Here is a 15822-nt window from a genome sequence, read left to right as displayed (position 1 = left end):
TTTTCAGTCATGGATTGGAAAAGAGTTCACAAAATGAGCTGAGTAGCAGAGTGGGAGATAGTTAAATTGCTGAGTGGGAGTCTGCCTTGTGAGTTAGGAAGCAGAGTGTTTTGTTTAAAAAAAACAAGAAAAATATGGAAAGTTATCCAAGGATCATTTTTCCAAGGAGCTTAACCTGTGAGGCTGACTTGGAAAACGGAATTCCTAGAAGACCATCCCAGGCTAGGCTGACTGAACATTAGACGAGAAAAGTACTAGTTCTAAAAAAAAGTATGTTAAACTTGTGATGCTTTATGCACAACCCTATCTAACTGTCTTGCTGGGCAAAAAACAGTCTTCTGCAATTACTATAGCATATTAGCAAAGATTGAAAGAATGAACAAAAGAAACTTAAGTGAAACTTAAGCTTATTGGCTGAAAACCAGCACTTTAAGGCTTTGTGTTGAGAAGTTTATTTTACAAACCAAGCAATACCAATGACCAGAAACCCATTAAGACCATTTGACTGTTATCTCTGGCCATGCTTTTAAAGGATAGCAGTCCAAACTCTCTTAAAGTAGAGAGAAATATCACTGTTTGCTTTTCCTGGTTGGTACTTACTTGTGTGAAGGGGTATTGTAAATCAAGAATAAAACAAATATGAAAGAAGGAAAAAAATATATTAAATTATGAACTTTTGCTCTCAAATAGTTTGCCATCTTTCTGTGTATCACTACATACATGCATATAAATGCAGATATAGCTACCTTTGACTCCTCATTTTATTATATCCAAACATTCTTTGATGTTTAGCTGCTATTTTCCTCCACAAGGTAGACAAACTACCAAATAGTAAGACACGCAACAAATTTAATTTTGTAAGGCAGCTTACAAATGGTATATAGAACACTCACAAAAGTGGATACCTACCTTCATCCATGCCGTTTAGTATTTCATTAAGCTCCTGTTCTTTACACTCGTAATGGTGTTCTTTCCAGGTTTCTCCACTTTCACTTCGAAGTACGATGAGTTCCCTTTCCTTGTCTCGCATTGACCCAAAATGTGGTATCTCCACAATGACTGGCCTAGAAAGAAAACACACTTTTAGTATTAATTTTAGTTGACAGACAAGGACCTTTTTGGGGTATAGTGAGTTAAGCAACCAGTTTCGTCATCTTATCAGATTTCCTCAACAAAATGTTAAATTTATCAAAAACATCAATTTGATCGTTTCAACCCTTTGAGAACTGAAGTAGCATTCCTGCATCACAAATCAAACTAACTTTCTCTCCAAGAGAGAAACATTAGAGGAAAACAAATTCATCAAAACAATAAATCTCATTACATTCCAGGTTATAGTTGTGTAATTCTTCTTATGGCATGCATTTGTGCATCACCGTATGTATACATAGAAATGTAGACTGTCTCTACATTTCACATACTTACTTTTAAGGATATCATTTGTTTTGTATCTTTCACAATTTTGTCTGCAGGTTCAGATATTTGCAAAAATGCATGTTTTAGATCTGACAAAAAAAATGAAAGATTTCTGGTTTTTGTGACCTGAAAAAATTATTTCTGCACTCAAAGGGCTAGAAAAATAATTTAAGCTCACAAAGACTGCAACACTGTATTTGAAAATCTACCACGAACAAGTTTAAAGACTGTTTTTTTTATTTGTATAAGCAGACGGTACTTAATTCATTTAAAAATAAAATATACAAAATATAAAACGCTACCAGTGAGGTGACAAGTTTACTGCATAAACGTATACTTTCACCACCAGTTTTAAGGGGCTGGTTTTAACTGTATTTCTGACGCCCAATATAAAAACAAGCACATCAGGGAACCAATGTAGTAATCTTTAGCAATCTGGTCATTCTCTTTATAAATTGGCTTCATCGTATTAAATGGTCATTTTCAACAGATCAATTTAAAACAAAGTACAAAGTTTCAGTTCGTTTTTTTTCTCCTTTTGGTCAGAATACTCTGCATGAAGAAATGCTCATTCTTTACATTTCTCTCATTCCACGTCATATTGTTCAAATTTTAGACATTTACAGAAAATTTTTTTTTGCAAATGTGAGTAAAAGCATGTGTGATTATTGAAAAGTGCAAAGGAAATTCAGTACTCAAAGGCTTTATTAGTTTGGAAATACAGCCTTGTAAGGCAGCGAAACTGACACTGTCCCATTAAACATTTAGGAAGTTTGATAATTTCCTGTGTTTTAGTGCATGACATCCAGAATGAAAATATGGGTATAGAGAATGCAACAAACCATCACTTTTTATTCTAATATTAATTTTCATTGTAAAACCTCAAACTAGAGTACATTTTGAACAAAACTAAAGAATTGACACTGCAATACCATTGTTATGATATAGAAACCCGTGTCAATGGGTACTCTTGACAATGAACCTGCAGAAGCTTCTCACTCTTAAATTTATGTGGATCCTTATTCAGAATGACCAATAAAACTAAATTATGTTTTACTAACATACTGTGAGAGGTATATTCACTGAGATCTGTAGCTGATACTTATGAAGTTAGAAAAACACCTAAATTTTATACTTAAGATTACATTTTCTGCCTTCAATTTATGTGAATCTATGTCATATCCACCGATCTTACAACAAAACATTGAGCTGCTTACACTTGCTGGAAAACCAACATCTATTTTATAGATGCATCTCAGTTGATACCTTCTCTATACCCAATATTAGATGCAAAGAGCTTTTACATTTTACCAAAATGCATTTGAAGCAGCTGAAAGAGATTTTATATGTGAAATACAGAAGTAAAGCAGTTATGAAGGCTGAATGCTTGCAGTGAATTATAACATGCCTTAAAACGCAAAGCTAATTAGCAGAGCTTTAATAAATCAAGCCACTATGATCTTCTTTCAGTGACACAAACTGAAAGTTTTTCAAAAAAACAGAAAAAAAAAACATGGGGAATGACTAAAATAAACACCAAAAAAATCTTCAAAAATTAAATTAAAAAAAGTCTGCTGTGACAGTTTGTATCTTTTATAAACATCCTACCCAATAAATTTTGTTCCTCGAGGACCGAGCTGCAGGATTCTGCAAACCAAGCTCTCGCCCTCATTCAGAGGGGGAGGGTTGGTAGGAAGGTGAAGTTTACTGATAAAACATCCATGCAGCAATAAGGGAAACAAAAAGGGGAAAACAATGAACAAACTGTCATTCCCAACAGTACCCATAATTTGAAGAGACCATTTGCAAAGCTTATTCTAATGTAGAGAATCAAAAATTACTAAGTGCTGCCGAATCTTTAGCCACATCATAGTGGATTGTTTTCAGAGGAGTTTTAAAATTGAATTATTGCGGATGATCAAATAAAAATGTCATTTTAATTTATTTTGGATGGAATATTATGGTGCTTTGTTAGGGCCACATTTAAGCGGTTAGGAAGTAAATCTTACCCTGAGTAGATGATATAAAAAAAAATCCTTCACATAACAGTATTTAAAACCTCTACACACCTAGACGGAATCTACTTACTGGGTGTTACACGAGTTAGTGCCCCAAAACTAACTAAAAGCTCACAGTCAAGAATTTGTGAATTATAATATTAATCCACAAAAGAAAAAAAATGAGTAACGTGGTAATGATATGAAAATTTCAACAAAAACTTACCCTAAGAACTGAGCACCTGATGGTCCAACTTCCACGATTCTACTGGCTAACCCTTCCCCTTCTACCATGGGCGGTGGGCTGGCAAGTTTATGCCTCTTTACTAAGCGGCAAGTGATTCGTGTCGGCGCTGTGCATTTGCGAGGTGGGATGATAATACGCATTCCGTTATGGCGGCTGCCACGCATTGAGCCACCACGCGCGTCCACCATGAAGCTAACAAGAAAACTGTCGGGGGGAGGGGTGGGGGGAAAAGATAAGGAGGTTACTCCAAATCACAGCAGCAGAGGAAAAAAACACATGCCTGTCAGCAATTTGCAACCCATAATAGAAGGTGTGAAAAATTAATGGATAAAATCAATCGGTTTTCACACAGCAATATTACCCCGAGGAGAACAGCACCTTTTAGTTAGCGTTACTTTAAAATATCTTATGGATTACTTCGATAGGCGTAAAAAATAAGTTCACAAAAATCACGTTTTCTAAATTTCCATTTCTTTGTTGTTCAAAACTCTAGGATTAACACCCAGAAATGTTAACTTGGAGTGACGTTGAGGGATAAGGAGAAACAAATCTGATCCAAGCATGAACCTTATCCGACTTCAAATGTCACCTCTACAGCTTCACAAGTTGGTTTCTCAACTATTTCCATTATGTATTATATTGTATGAATTACACTCATGTAAACTGCAACTCCTTTCAACAACAACAACAATAACTTGGATTTATATAGCGCCCTCCACGCCGGACGGCGTCTCAAAGCACTTTACAGTAATGGATCCCAGGACCGAGCCGGGGAAGGGGGAGGAAGGTGACCAAAGGCGCGGTCGGAAAAAAAAGGTCTTCAGCAGAGACCTGAAAATGGGAAGGGAGGGAGCGAGACGAAGGAAATGAGGAAGGCAGTTCCAGAGCCTTGGGGCATAGTGGTTGAAGGCACGGCTGCCAAGGGTGGAGCGGAGGACTCAGGGGACAAGGGGGAGTATTTCAAATACTGTATACACAAATATTCTTTCTTTTCAAACAGTAATTTTAAAAATAAGTTCACCACAATTGCCTTTAATAATTCAAGTATCTGCTATTTATTCTCTCCATTCGTGGATTCAACACAATCATTCTTTTTGCAAACAATTGTTATGTTGCTACACCTGAATCATTAACACCTTCTTCCTTAGTGTAGAGACAGCAGCAAGATATCCTGGTCTCACAGGTCCATTCTCAACACAAACAACCTGGCCTAGCTAAGGAAGCCAGGAAACAGATGTCAGCATAGGGGGAAAATCCTAACTTGTACGATCATGCCATACTTTTACTTTTCTTGGATAGAGGTATCCCTCATACTCTTCTTCGCAGTCGCCAAATTTCCAGAAAATACAAGGAAACATTAGCCCTGTATCAAAAGTGCAATACTATTTCAACTAAGTAAGATAGAATGCAATCACAATGTAAAATATTTGTTGAATCCAGTTGTCTCAGTAAATACTCTCTGTACAACACAATCTGCCTTGCAACCTACCCAGAATGGATGGGGCTGGAAACAAGATTGATGTTATCCAGCGTGTCTGCAGTCCAGCTGAACCTCTTCAAAGAATCGCTGTCGTACTCTCTCGTGGCTGCAAGGTGCTACAACAAAAATACCCAGAGAGGAGAAAGCAAATCAACCAAAGCACAAAGCACAGGGTTTCTAAGATGCAGCATGAAATGTCATGAAATAATGATTTCACCCTTTCTGACAGATGCCATTAGGAATTAAAATGTTTAAACCAATATGCAGACACAATATGAATACACCAAATTACATGCTAATGTGCAACTACTGTTTTGGAGGCTGAATAAACAGAGAAACATTTTCACAAATGAATTTACGCAACTCATACACATCTGCATTACTTTATAATTATCTGGTCTGTATAGTCATAAAGATGTACTCTCTTCAACCCTCCCCTAAGCAGTATTCTCTGTTTACATAAAGAACCATTAGCTCCCAGAGAGTTAGAGCATTCAGATGGCATTTACAAGCACAAGGACCTATCTTAATTGTCTATAATCATCATCTGGACTCAAGACTATTACAGACTTTCAATCCCTCACTGCTAGTAGTAAATTCACATAATCTATCAAATGCAGGTGTATTCATCTGTAAAGTGATGTTCATTAATGGTTCTCACACGAACAATAGGACCAGGCACGTCAATAAGATTACAGCATCATGACATAAATGAGGACATTGTCAAAAGCATAACAGACAAACAGAATGAATAGTCTTGCAATGCCTCAGTGTCAAACAGTATTACTGGGTTATTCACTATTTGAATATAGTCAAGCAACCAACATTGGTTAGAAAATAAAAGTCTGTTAATTGAAAGTGAAAGCTGTTAGCAGATTTATTTCCTCAAAGCAAAGGCGGCTATTATTGAAGGAACATTTTATTGCACTGTGTTTTGCCCAACCTCTATTTGTCTGAAAAATAGTATTTTAAAACACCTGTAAATAGATGTTTATTATTTTAAAAAAACTCAAGCAATTATTGGTCCTCTGGTCAGGATTGCCATCTTCTCTGTATTTCTAAGGCTAAGTGTGAAGGAAGACATTTCCTCATTTATCTTGGCTCTCAGCACCCACCTTCTCATCGATTCAGTGCTTGGGAGCGGATACCAAGTGAAGAGATGTCAAGGATACACAGCACCTACCCCAGAAACGTAGCTAAAGTAGTGAAATAACGGTGCTGGGCAAGAGACAAGTTGATGAGTTTCAACTAATTTTAAAATTAACACAGCACTGTATTTTGCTGAAGTTATTTAATACAGGTTAAATGTAGTACATATGATGAAAAGGAGAATACATGGGGCCAAAACAAGAATTAGGGTTATTATGCTACATTTTCTAAGTTAAAGATGTATGCAACATGGAACCAAACCAAGAATATTTCATTAATAGCAACCTCTGCACAACTCTCCAACAAGTTAGATGAACAATTATAGATGGAAATTGGATTGAAAGATCTGGCATAAGGTACTAAAATAGCATAACCGGTTCAATGGGTTGATCGGCCTACTCTTGTTCCTATGTTACTGTGCACATATTGAAAGTTTTGCAAAGAACATAGGGCGGCTGAGGACAATGTTAAAATGATAAATTCAACATTTTGCATAGCCAATATCACAGCTATGGTATGTGACCCACTTTATGTGCTTCTGAAATAGCAAGTAGGTTTAAATGGTTTCTGAGAAGAGATTTATGTCGAAATTGAAGAAGGGCAGCAAACAGCATAAAACCACTGATGCCCATCAGTGAAGTTAATTGATCACATGACCCTGTTGGTGTAGATTGGTGTATACCAATAATTGTCATGCAGTTGGAGCAGAATAACACGTGAACAATTTTTACACAATCCCAATAAACCTGGCTAGCAGACACAAACACTTACTATAGAGCTCTGCCATCTGGTTCAAATAAATATTTGAAAACCTTATTATTCCAAATCAAAAGGCAAGATTATTTAAGTGATTGTGTCCCTTCAGACTTTTAAGTGTCTTATTTATTTTCAACATGATGCTCTCATTACAGAATGGCAGGTCCAACAGATGTGTGTTTGTTGTTGGGGGTGGGGGGAGAATTTTTTTTATAACTTTATTACAATGTTAAATCATTGTAAATCAGAGAGGCCCATGTAGTCACATGACATTGCATTCCTGAAGCAATTGCAAAGACCTTGATAATGAACAGGAATCTGCCGTCTTCACCCACGTTTCGTGGATATGTAAACTCAATGCCCGGTTTTCTCAGTTTTTGTGCAAATTAAGGATTTTCGTGAACTCCCACAGAAATATTGCACTCTCCTGAATAGTATTTTTGGAAGGACTGCGTTTCATATATTGCAATACTTCAAATTAAATTTACTTTGTATATTTTAAACTCAGACTGCTGTGTGTCCAGCATTTATAAAGATGGAATATTTGCAATTACATCGATAACTGTGATGAATCAAAAGAGCTAGATTTCTAAGGTTAGCTCTAAAAATTTTTGTTAATGACCAAACCGCTGTCAGGTTAGTGAGCGCACAAGTCTTGTCAAATAACTGTCAGGTTAGTGGGTGCTCAAATATTAATGGGAGTGAACTGCATAACAAGGCATTTGAGATACAAATCAGGAAATTGGAACCGGGAAGGTCCCAGTGCAGTAAACCCCACTCACCTTGATGCCCACGGGTCAAGTTGCACTCAGTTTACAGAATACCTCAATACAAAACTAGTTCAAATTAAACCAGGTCTCAAGCAGTCAGAGGCTTCTGGTGTATGGAATTTGCCCATTTACTTTGTACAAAGAATCTAAGGCATCGCTGGCAACTTGGAAATAAGTGTAATTATATCTCAGGCTTCGCAATCCATTTTTCTTGGCACACACGTTCCCCGAACACAAGGGAAAGTATGACAGACCAGCATTGCTGATGAAAAGTAACCTTGAATGATCTCCAGAGGCACAACACTGACTTGTTCAAATTATAGCAACGTGGCTGGAGTTGGGTCTGGCATTAGTTCCATAAGCCCAAAAAGGGGGTCTACCAGAGAAAAATGAACTGTTATGCTCAAATACCTTCAAATCAAATCTATTGTTAACCTTGTTAAAACTCTTTGCCTGACTGACCTCACCAAAGAACACGCTTACCTTCAGCGAGTTGCACACCAGTGGTCCATCCACAGAAACAACGTCAGGTTCGTAATCCTGCTGAACCAGGAGAAAAATCAGAGCCGCTTCTTACCTCACAGCTTGTCCCAGGCATTGTCTCCAAGGCACTCTAAATCTGCGAGTTGGTAAGTAAAAGGCTGCTCAAGTGAGCCACTAAAATTACTAGGGAAGACTCATAGTTCATTGAGGAAATTATTCCACCTGCCAGTAAATATGAACAATATTTTTCTGTGACGCTTCAGGAATTTTATTTGATTGTTTGTTGGGAGTAAAAACAGATTTCCCTCTCTACACGTTATCCTGAGCTAACAACTGAGCACCCCACCATGACTAATGGTAAGCACTCAGGTCTGGGTGAATCAAGGAGGTAAAAAATAGAAGTGAAAGTTCACTGCTCCCTTTCTAATAAAGGCCCCAAAGATAACATGATATGCTTGCCCATTAATATTTTAAACCGCTTGCAAAGTAATTGGATTTCAGAAAGATGCTTGGTTCAACATATATCCCTTTCCAAATGGATGATCAGGACTTGCTGAGATACTGACACCCACCTCCATTTGTTGCCAATAATCTGCTCCAACTGTACAAAAGCACCAGACTAGGTGGGAGAGAAGGGGTTAAAGAGAAGACCTCAAGTAGTTTATTGAACTGTGAGGCCTTTGCCTAATTAAAGCTATTAAATGATTTTACATTGAATGTTAACATTCCGGGATTTAGAAACATTTAATGCACATTCTTTTAGATTTAATTGCTAAACTGCTGCTTAGCCCTTAGTTTCTACTTAAGTCTCTGATAAGGATTCAGGTTCTATCCATCCAGCTCAGCCTGTGGACTGAATTCAAAGGTTTCCAGAATGCATACTTTCCAACATTCATAAAGGATTATTAAAACTGAATTTAATTTGCCTGTGAGTGTACAGTAGTATAAGTGAGAATGGGATAAGGAGGCTCAGCTGCGTGGGGGATAAAAAGGGAACATTCTGTCTCTGCTTCTATTCCCTAGAGAATTCAATTGGAGGGCACTTTTGTCACCTTCCTCTCAAATTACCTATTGTTAATATAAACAGGGATTATCTTTGCTCGACATATATTACATCTCATCTCAGCAGGACAAGCCAGTGGTTAAAATGTACGGTCTTTCTTGAACAATGGTGCTTTATCTTCCCAGATTACGTTTGAACAATGCAACGATAGGATGGGACTTTCTTTGGATTGAGCTGTTCCTGGAACAGGAGCAAATGTTTCCACATTTTGTTAAATAGCAAATTACGAATAAAGATAAATTGGTGAGGGCTGAGAGACCATTGGAAACCTCAAAGTAAGGCAAATATCTTGTAGTCTAAAGAACTGACTGTTTGTGAAAGGCAGTCTTTGCATGCTTTAGAGATCAAAATGCATTTCATGTTGTCTTTCTAAACATTCACAGATTAACAAGAGAGCAAATAATAATGTGTTTTTTAATGAGAGGTTGGAGTTGATTTAACTATTTTTTCGATAACACATCAAATTTTGCTCAATGCACGTTCCACGTGTCCTCAATCAGCTAACCAAATGGTACAAAATCCTGTGAATATTAGAAAGGTAGCAAATTAAACCTGTAATACTGTTAGAATATCTGTGGCATAATCAACATGCAAGGGAACACAGGACATTTTGAAAGAGCAGCCAACTGTTTCTGCCAGATACTACAGCAAAATCTCAGCCAGCAATATTTGAGGTTAAACTCAAAAGTGTGCAACAAGATACTTTCATTTGTAGAACTTCACAAGCATGTGGCAATAATGTTTTGTACTCACCGGTTCCTTTGTAGTTGCTATTAGTTCTTCAATCATGATGCTATCCCTTGCATAAGGACTTCTGTTCAGCGAGTATGACCTATCCGAACTGAAGGAGCGGAGGCTGTTGTGTTTACAAGTTACCATTCAGGGGGTGGATGATAATGAGATGGGCAGAGGGAAAAAGAACTCATTAATGCATGCAACTTCCAGGGGCGTCACGAAAGGAAACCGACCAAAAGCACCCAAAAGAAGAAAGAAACAAAACACAGCAAAGAAAAAAAAAGGAAACAGTCTGGACAGAGAGAGAATTTTGAAGCAGATTAAATGCACTGAATTTATTTTTCTTTCGCAGAAACTAGTCACAATATTAAACAGAGAAGCTCTGTAGGCCCCCAGATTTTACACTGTACGATTACCAAGACATTGCTACTTTATATAAGCTTTCAAAATGGCCACAGTAGGAATCTTAAGTTTTTATTTACCCTTTCAACGGCAGAAATCTAGATCTGGATTAAAGAAACAGCATCAGCACGTGCTAACTTCACTGTTTATTTTGTAACTATGTGACATGTTGTTAATTGAATACTAGGATTCAATATAAATTTTGGGAAAATAAAGATATTAATTCTTAATAATGAGAAGCACCAACAAGAAGTAATTACCCAAATGACTTGAAATTAAATCTGGATCTAGGTATTTCCGCATGAGTCACTTTGGCTGCTTGAAAGGTTAAATTTAACATGCTAAATGTACAGCAGAAATTGATTCAGTCTGTTACCTAACATGCAGGGACACACAGAACATACATTGCAGCAGTAATAGATGTGGAAGCATGAATGTTGCACTTAGAATAGAAACAAGCTAAGCCACAAATTGAAAAGATTGGCATCTATTTGTTCATATTAAACCCAGGAATATTGTTTCATAAATGATAAGAGCTGAACTTTGGACAATAATTATTTTGACTCATATTCTTCCTCATGATAATGTTTTCAGGTATTATAATTGAAGGCTTTTAATTACTGAACTGTCAAAACATAGATGTACTATAGCTATCAAATACTATACAAAGAGCAAAGGCTAAGAATTTAAACCGCTGTTCTCTGCAAAATAATGGTAAGGTATGAAAAAAAACTTTGGTTTGAACAGTAATGTGACTTAGCAATATTAATTAGTAGATTCATTCATCTTCTAATATTTTGATACTTAAATTCTAGCTTTCAGAAGAAAATGATAGTCTTCAAACCTTTGGATAAAGCCATTTGTCAACAACAACAACAACCAACAACTTGGATTTATATAACGCTCCAAGATGCTACCCCGCATGAATAATGCTACATAAATGCAAGTTGTTGTTGTTGTGTGGATACTTAGATGTTGGTAGAAGTGTCTGCTGTAGAAAAACTCAATTCTGGTTTGTGAGCACGAACAGCTCAATATAGATGAAAATCATTTCTTATATGGCTTTTTTGCATGTTCCATTCATGCTTTTCATCGCTGTGATGAATTGCACATAAATTACATGCTGCATTACATGCCTCAAAGAGAAACTTACACTAAACGTGCTGAACAAGGTCCCCAAAAAGTGTTGCTACAGTTTCAAATAACAGTATTGGCCGGCAGAATTTCGGTCATGTTTCTTTGTTCAGATGGTAGTAATTATTAACAGTTTGAAGGCACGAAACAATGCTGCTAACTGAAAAGCAAACTCCTAGTTTGTTTTAAATGGCAACAATATACAGTGTAAAATATGAGAATTGACCAAGGTGGAGTTTCAGATACTTCAAAGTCCTAAAATTGTAGCTACAAATGGTTTACACAGCTATGGGAAGCTGTCACTGCACGTCTCTAAGTATATCCTGTATTGTGATAGATGAACTAACCAAAACCAAAGGCACCACTGTACGTTTTTCAAATCAAATCAATTCAAAATAAAACAAATCTTTTTTAAGTCAAATTACAAAAACAAAATACATAGGTGCTCATTCTAGCCTCCTGAATCAACGTAGTTCCCCTGGAAGATACATGCAATCAAACTTAAAACTGAGACCAAATACTAACTGGGATGCAGGAGCAATGGCAAACCAAAATGCAAAGGAGAGGGAATAGCAGATTCTCTGTTAACCCTTGCTCAACAGGACTCCATATAGTTAGCACAAAAAAATGACTAGCACTTTTATCCTAGCCAGCAAAAGACTACAAGCTACAGTATTGATATTGTAGATTTACAGTTTGTCATACACCATGGAAACTTTCTTTTTAAAAAGATTTCCCAAATAACATGCCAGTTTTCATGCAAACATTTAAAAATGTTTTTCAATACCACATAAGTGTCTGCAAATGTTCAAATCACTTAAACATTTGGTATACACCGGCCACTGAATGACCTTCAAGCAAATCCGAACTGAGCTTCAACTTTTTTTAAAAAAAGTATTACATTTTTTTCTCAAGACAATTTTAGATGTTCAATACTGCCTATGGAGGCTTCAGAAAGTACATTCTCATTTTTCGACAACACTCTGGTTTAGTTTAATTAGTTTGTACTAGAACAGAGTTCCAGGATGTCTTAGAATAACTGTTTAGTTACTGATAAAAGAGTGGAGTGCATTTTGCAATGTCCTTTCATTTCACAATACAAAACCATTGGCTGTGGAAATGATGGGCAGTTCAGAACGAGCAATCCTATGGAATTGTTACAAATTTTTTAAACAAGTGTCTGCTAAATTTAGCAAATTTAGTGGACTTCCTATCCATTTAGGCCATCCATATTTCTAGCATCATGTTTCAAAAATCCTCGCCCCTTTCTTAGTTAAGAATTGGATCCTCCTCACTTGAGCAGATATCGCCTAGAGTCAGTGCGTGTCACGTGGGATAGACTAGAAGTAGTTTTACCATTTATTCAGTGACAGAGACTTCCAATTATGTTAATTATAATGGAAGACGTTCCTGGCAAAGGCATGCTACAACATTGAATACTAAGTTATTTAATAGAACAGTTGTCATTGTTTAATAAATTGTCTTTCAATTAATTCTGACATTTGTAATTAAAGTGTAAGATCATCACACCAAAGGAAAGCTGCAGGGGCCTAAACCAGAAGTGTCCAACATGACAGTGGGTAAATAGAGTTCACTATAATTTACAGGTTAGACATTTCCTTAAAAAAATGTTTTGTAATTGTAACCCTCGCCTTTACACCAGCTCCAACATTCATTGCCGAGCTAGACGATTCTGATTAGGACTCTTGTAATCTTCCATAACATACTTTCCCATTCAAAATTGTTGAGCCAGTAGGCATTATCGACATTTTTGAAAATGAACTCTAACTAGCCCCTGTGGAATTCAGTACATTTACTGATTTTCTAGCTCAATACCTGTACACACTACTTCAAAAAGGTATGAAAGACAAACTTGAGTATTTGACTGCCTTTACAAACCGGTCACAAACTATTATAATGCAATACAATGCCATCACCAGGGGTGTTGCTAACTGTAAATACCAGTAATCTAGACACGCAACTCAACCACCAACTGGAACGGAAATAGTAATGGACCACCAAAAAAAAGTGAAAACTTTGTGCTATCTTACCTGATCTTAGGACTTTTTAAACAAATTGTGGAAAAAAGAAACAGGAGAAAATAGAAGTGATTAAAGAGCGAGAAGGAGCAGAAACAAGCAATAAACATAGTGCTATGGTCCACCTTTATGGTTTCCTTTCACACAAGCATTTCTTTTGCTGCTGTTAAATTTAACTGTTAACTCGTGTTAGACAGTGCTAAATTAATTTATTATAACAACAAACATCTTGGTCCACTACGATAAACATTTTACTAACTCAGAAAAACACAACTATTCTGATTACACAAACTGAAACATTTATAAATGCATAACATTTTTAAATGAAAAATTCTCTTCAAGCAAAAGCAAATGTTTTGAACAAATTATAAATAATGGAAGAACAAGAACAAAATGTTTACTATCGGTGCAGGTATTGACTGTACTAAGTAAGAGGTCAGGATGTCAACTTAAAGAAGCCTATTGATCTGTTGCAGTTTTAGAAGGTTTTCTTTGTGTTTCATACAGTGTCTCTCCAGTTACCTGAAATGTTCTCTGNAAAAAAAGTGTTGTAATTATTTACAATACTTAAATTTGCATCTCATGTAGTGGGAGTTGGAATGCTGCTGAAATGTACACTCGCAGGAGTTCTAGTCAAGTTCTAGTTGGCTACTCTTTCCTGGTACAGACCTCTAGAAAAATCTTTATAACACACTGAAAATTAAATAATCAACAGTAAGCTTCTATTGAAATGAGTGGATAATTCAATATTAGGAAAAATAACATGCTGATGGCACAAAGTCATTGCAATGATATTCAAATGGCATTCTATATCTTGGGAACCTTCATAACATTCCAATTAAACTTTATACAGAGTCTGAAGATGAGGATATCATACTTAGAGGTTTCCACCAGACTGCATTTTTAGTGAGAGCTGTTTTGTATGGAAAATGGATAAATTGATATAGCTGAAGCAGCAAGTCATCAACACAAAGGGGTGGGGGTAATAATTCTGTTAAGCATTCTGCATAGTGCATTCAGTGATACATGATTATAATGGGTAATCCCATTAATGGCGAATACTGCCAAAGGCGTTGTACATAATGTTCAATAGATGTTCTATTCAAGGTTGTTTTGTTTATTTTTCATATGCTTAAACCCCAGCTTGCCAGACTAATGGGTGGGGGAGTGGATGGGTGAGTGGGGGGGGGGATAGAGATCCCGCCTAACGAGCCGGAATTTCTGGCTAAGTGTAATTATAATACGAGTACTGCCATTTTTTAAAAAAAATTATTTTTTTGTTGAAAAAATGCCTGTAAATGTCAGTATCAGCATTGTAATTGTTTAAATCCTGCGAGTAGAAAATAGTGAATAACCTATTCGCTGCCTGCTGGATTCAAACAATCTGAGTGAAAGTGGATATCCCTGGCCAGTGTGAAGGGCAATAGGGACAAGGAGGCTGCTCAGTGCTGGTGTGCACTAGCGGAGTTAGGAGTTGGGAGCCAGGGGACCAGCGGAAATATTTTTTTAAAAATTCAGTGTTGGACCAGGTCCGGGTATGTTGGAAATTCCAGATTCCTGGAGTCCGGGTAAGACAGAGGTTTACTGTAAATATACATTTGCTGCCTACATAACTACTTGTAATCTGATACTTTTAAACTTTGAGGTCAGCAGCTTCAAGTACATTTTAAGAGTGAACAGGGACACCCAACTCACATTTTTATATAATTCAGTAACATTTTAAGAACTTGGGAGTGCAGCAGGATATTTTTTCTTGTTTAAACCAGTGGCTTTGCTTTGTCATAAGTGCCCTTCAGTTTATCAAAAACAGCACAACATCGACAATAGATCATTAAACTAAAGGAAAAATTCCTGAGGGCACCCACTTCATCAGTTTGATTACTAGCTGCATGCTGAATGTCTGTTGTCCAAAACAAAAGGCACTAAATAGATCAGAATTTATCTCACAGATACTTTAAATAGAAAATGCAGAAATGTAACAGCAAGTTAACAGAAAATGTAAGAGCCTCTCGAACTTAATGCAAGCCATGAAAAACATAAGCAACAGCCCATGTACAAACTGTGGAAAGTGATCAGATAAATGTTCTGTGCTTGTACTCTTTAATGTATCATGTATCATTCATGCTCATAGGATATGCAGAAGGAAATATT

At 36.6% G+C, this 15822-nt stretch overlaps 1 protein-coding gene across 8 annotated transcripts in view; it reads right to left on the bottom strand.

Moving 5' to 3' along the window:
• ank3b (ankyrin 3b) overlaps positions 1 to 15822 on the bottom strand; it is a 147909-nt gene that overhangs the window by 35528 nt on the left and 96559 nt on the right. For 5 of the 8 annotated variants that reach the window (XM_007897115.2, XM_007897079.2, XM_007897097.2 and 2 more), the window contains exons 26-31: positions 13684 to 13695; positions 10115 to 10217; positions 8299 to 8355; positions 5150 to 5256; positions 3640 to 3864; positions 910 to 1064 (exon numbers count right to left, since the gene is read on the bottom strand). In XM_007897115.2, the coding sequence (XP_007895306.2) occupies positions 910 to 1064; positions 3640 to 3864; positions 5150 to 5256; positions 8299 to 8355; positions 10115 to 10217; positions 13684 to 13695 (659 nt within the window). The remainder of the gene's footprint in view (positions 1 to 909; positions 1065 to 3639; positions 3865 to 5149; positions 5257 to 8298; positions 8356 to 10114; positions 10218 to 13683; positions 13696 to 15822) is intronic. The other 3 variants (XM_007897111.2, XM_007897113.2, XM_042337115.1) reach the window with 2 other exon arrangements.

Source organism: Callorhinchus milii, unplaced genomic scaffold (assembly GCF_018977255.1).
Source record: "Callorhinchus milii isolate IMCB2004 unplaced genomic scaffold, IMCB_Cmil_1.0 Scaffold7, whole genome shotgun sequence".
Taxonomy (NCBI): Eukaryota; Metazoa; Chordata; class Chondrichthyes; order Chimaeriformes; family Callorhinchidae; genus Callorhinchus; species Callorhinchus milii.
The sequence above is the reverse complement of the archived record's forward strand: the minus strand, read 5'-3'. Positions and strand labels throughout refer to the sequence as shown.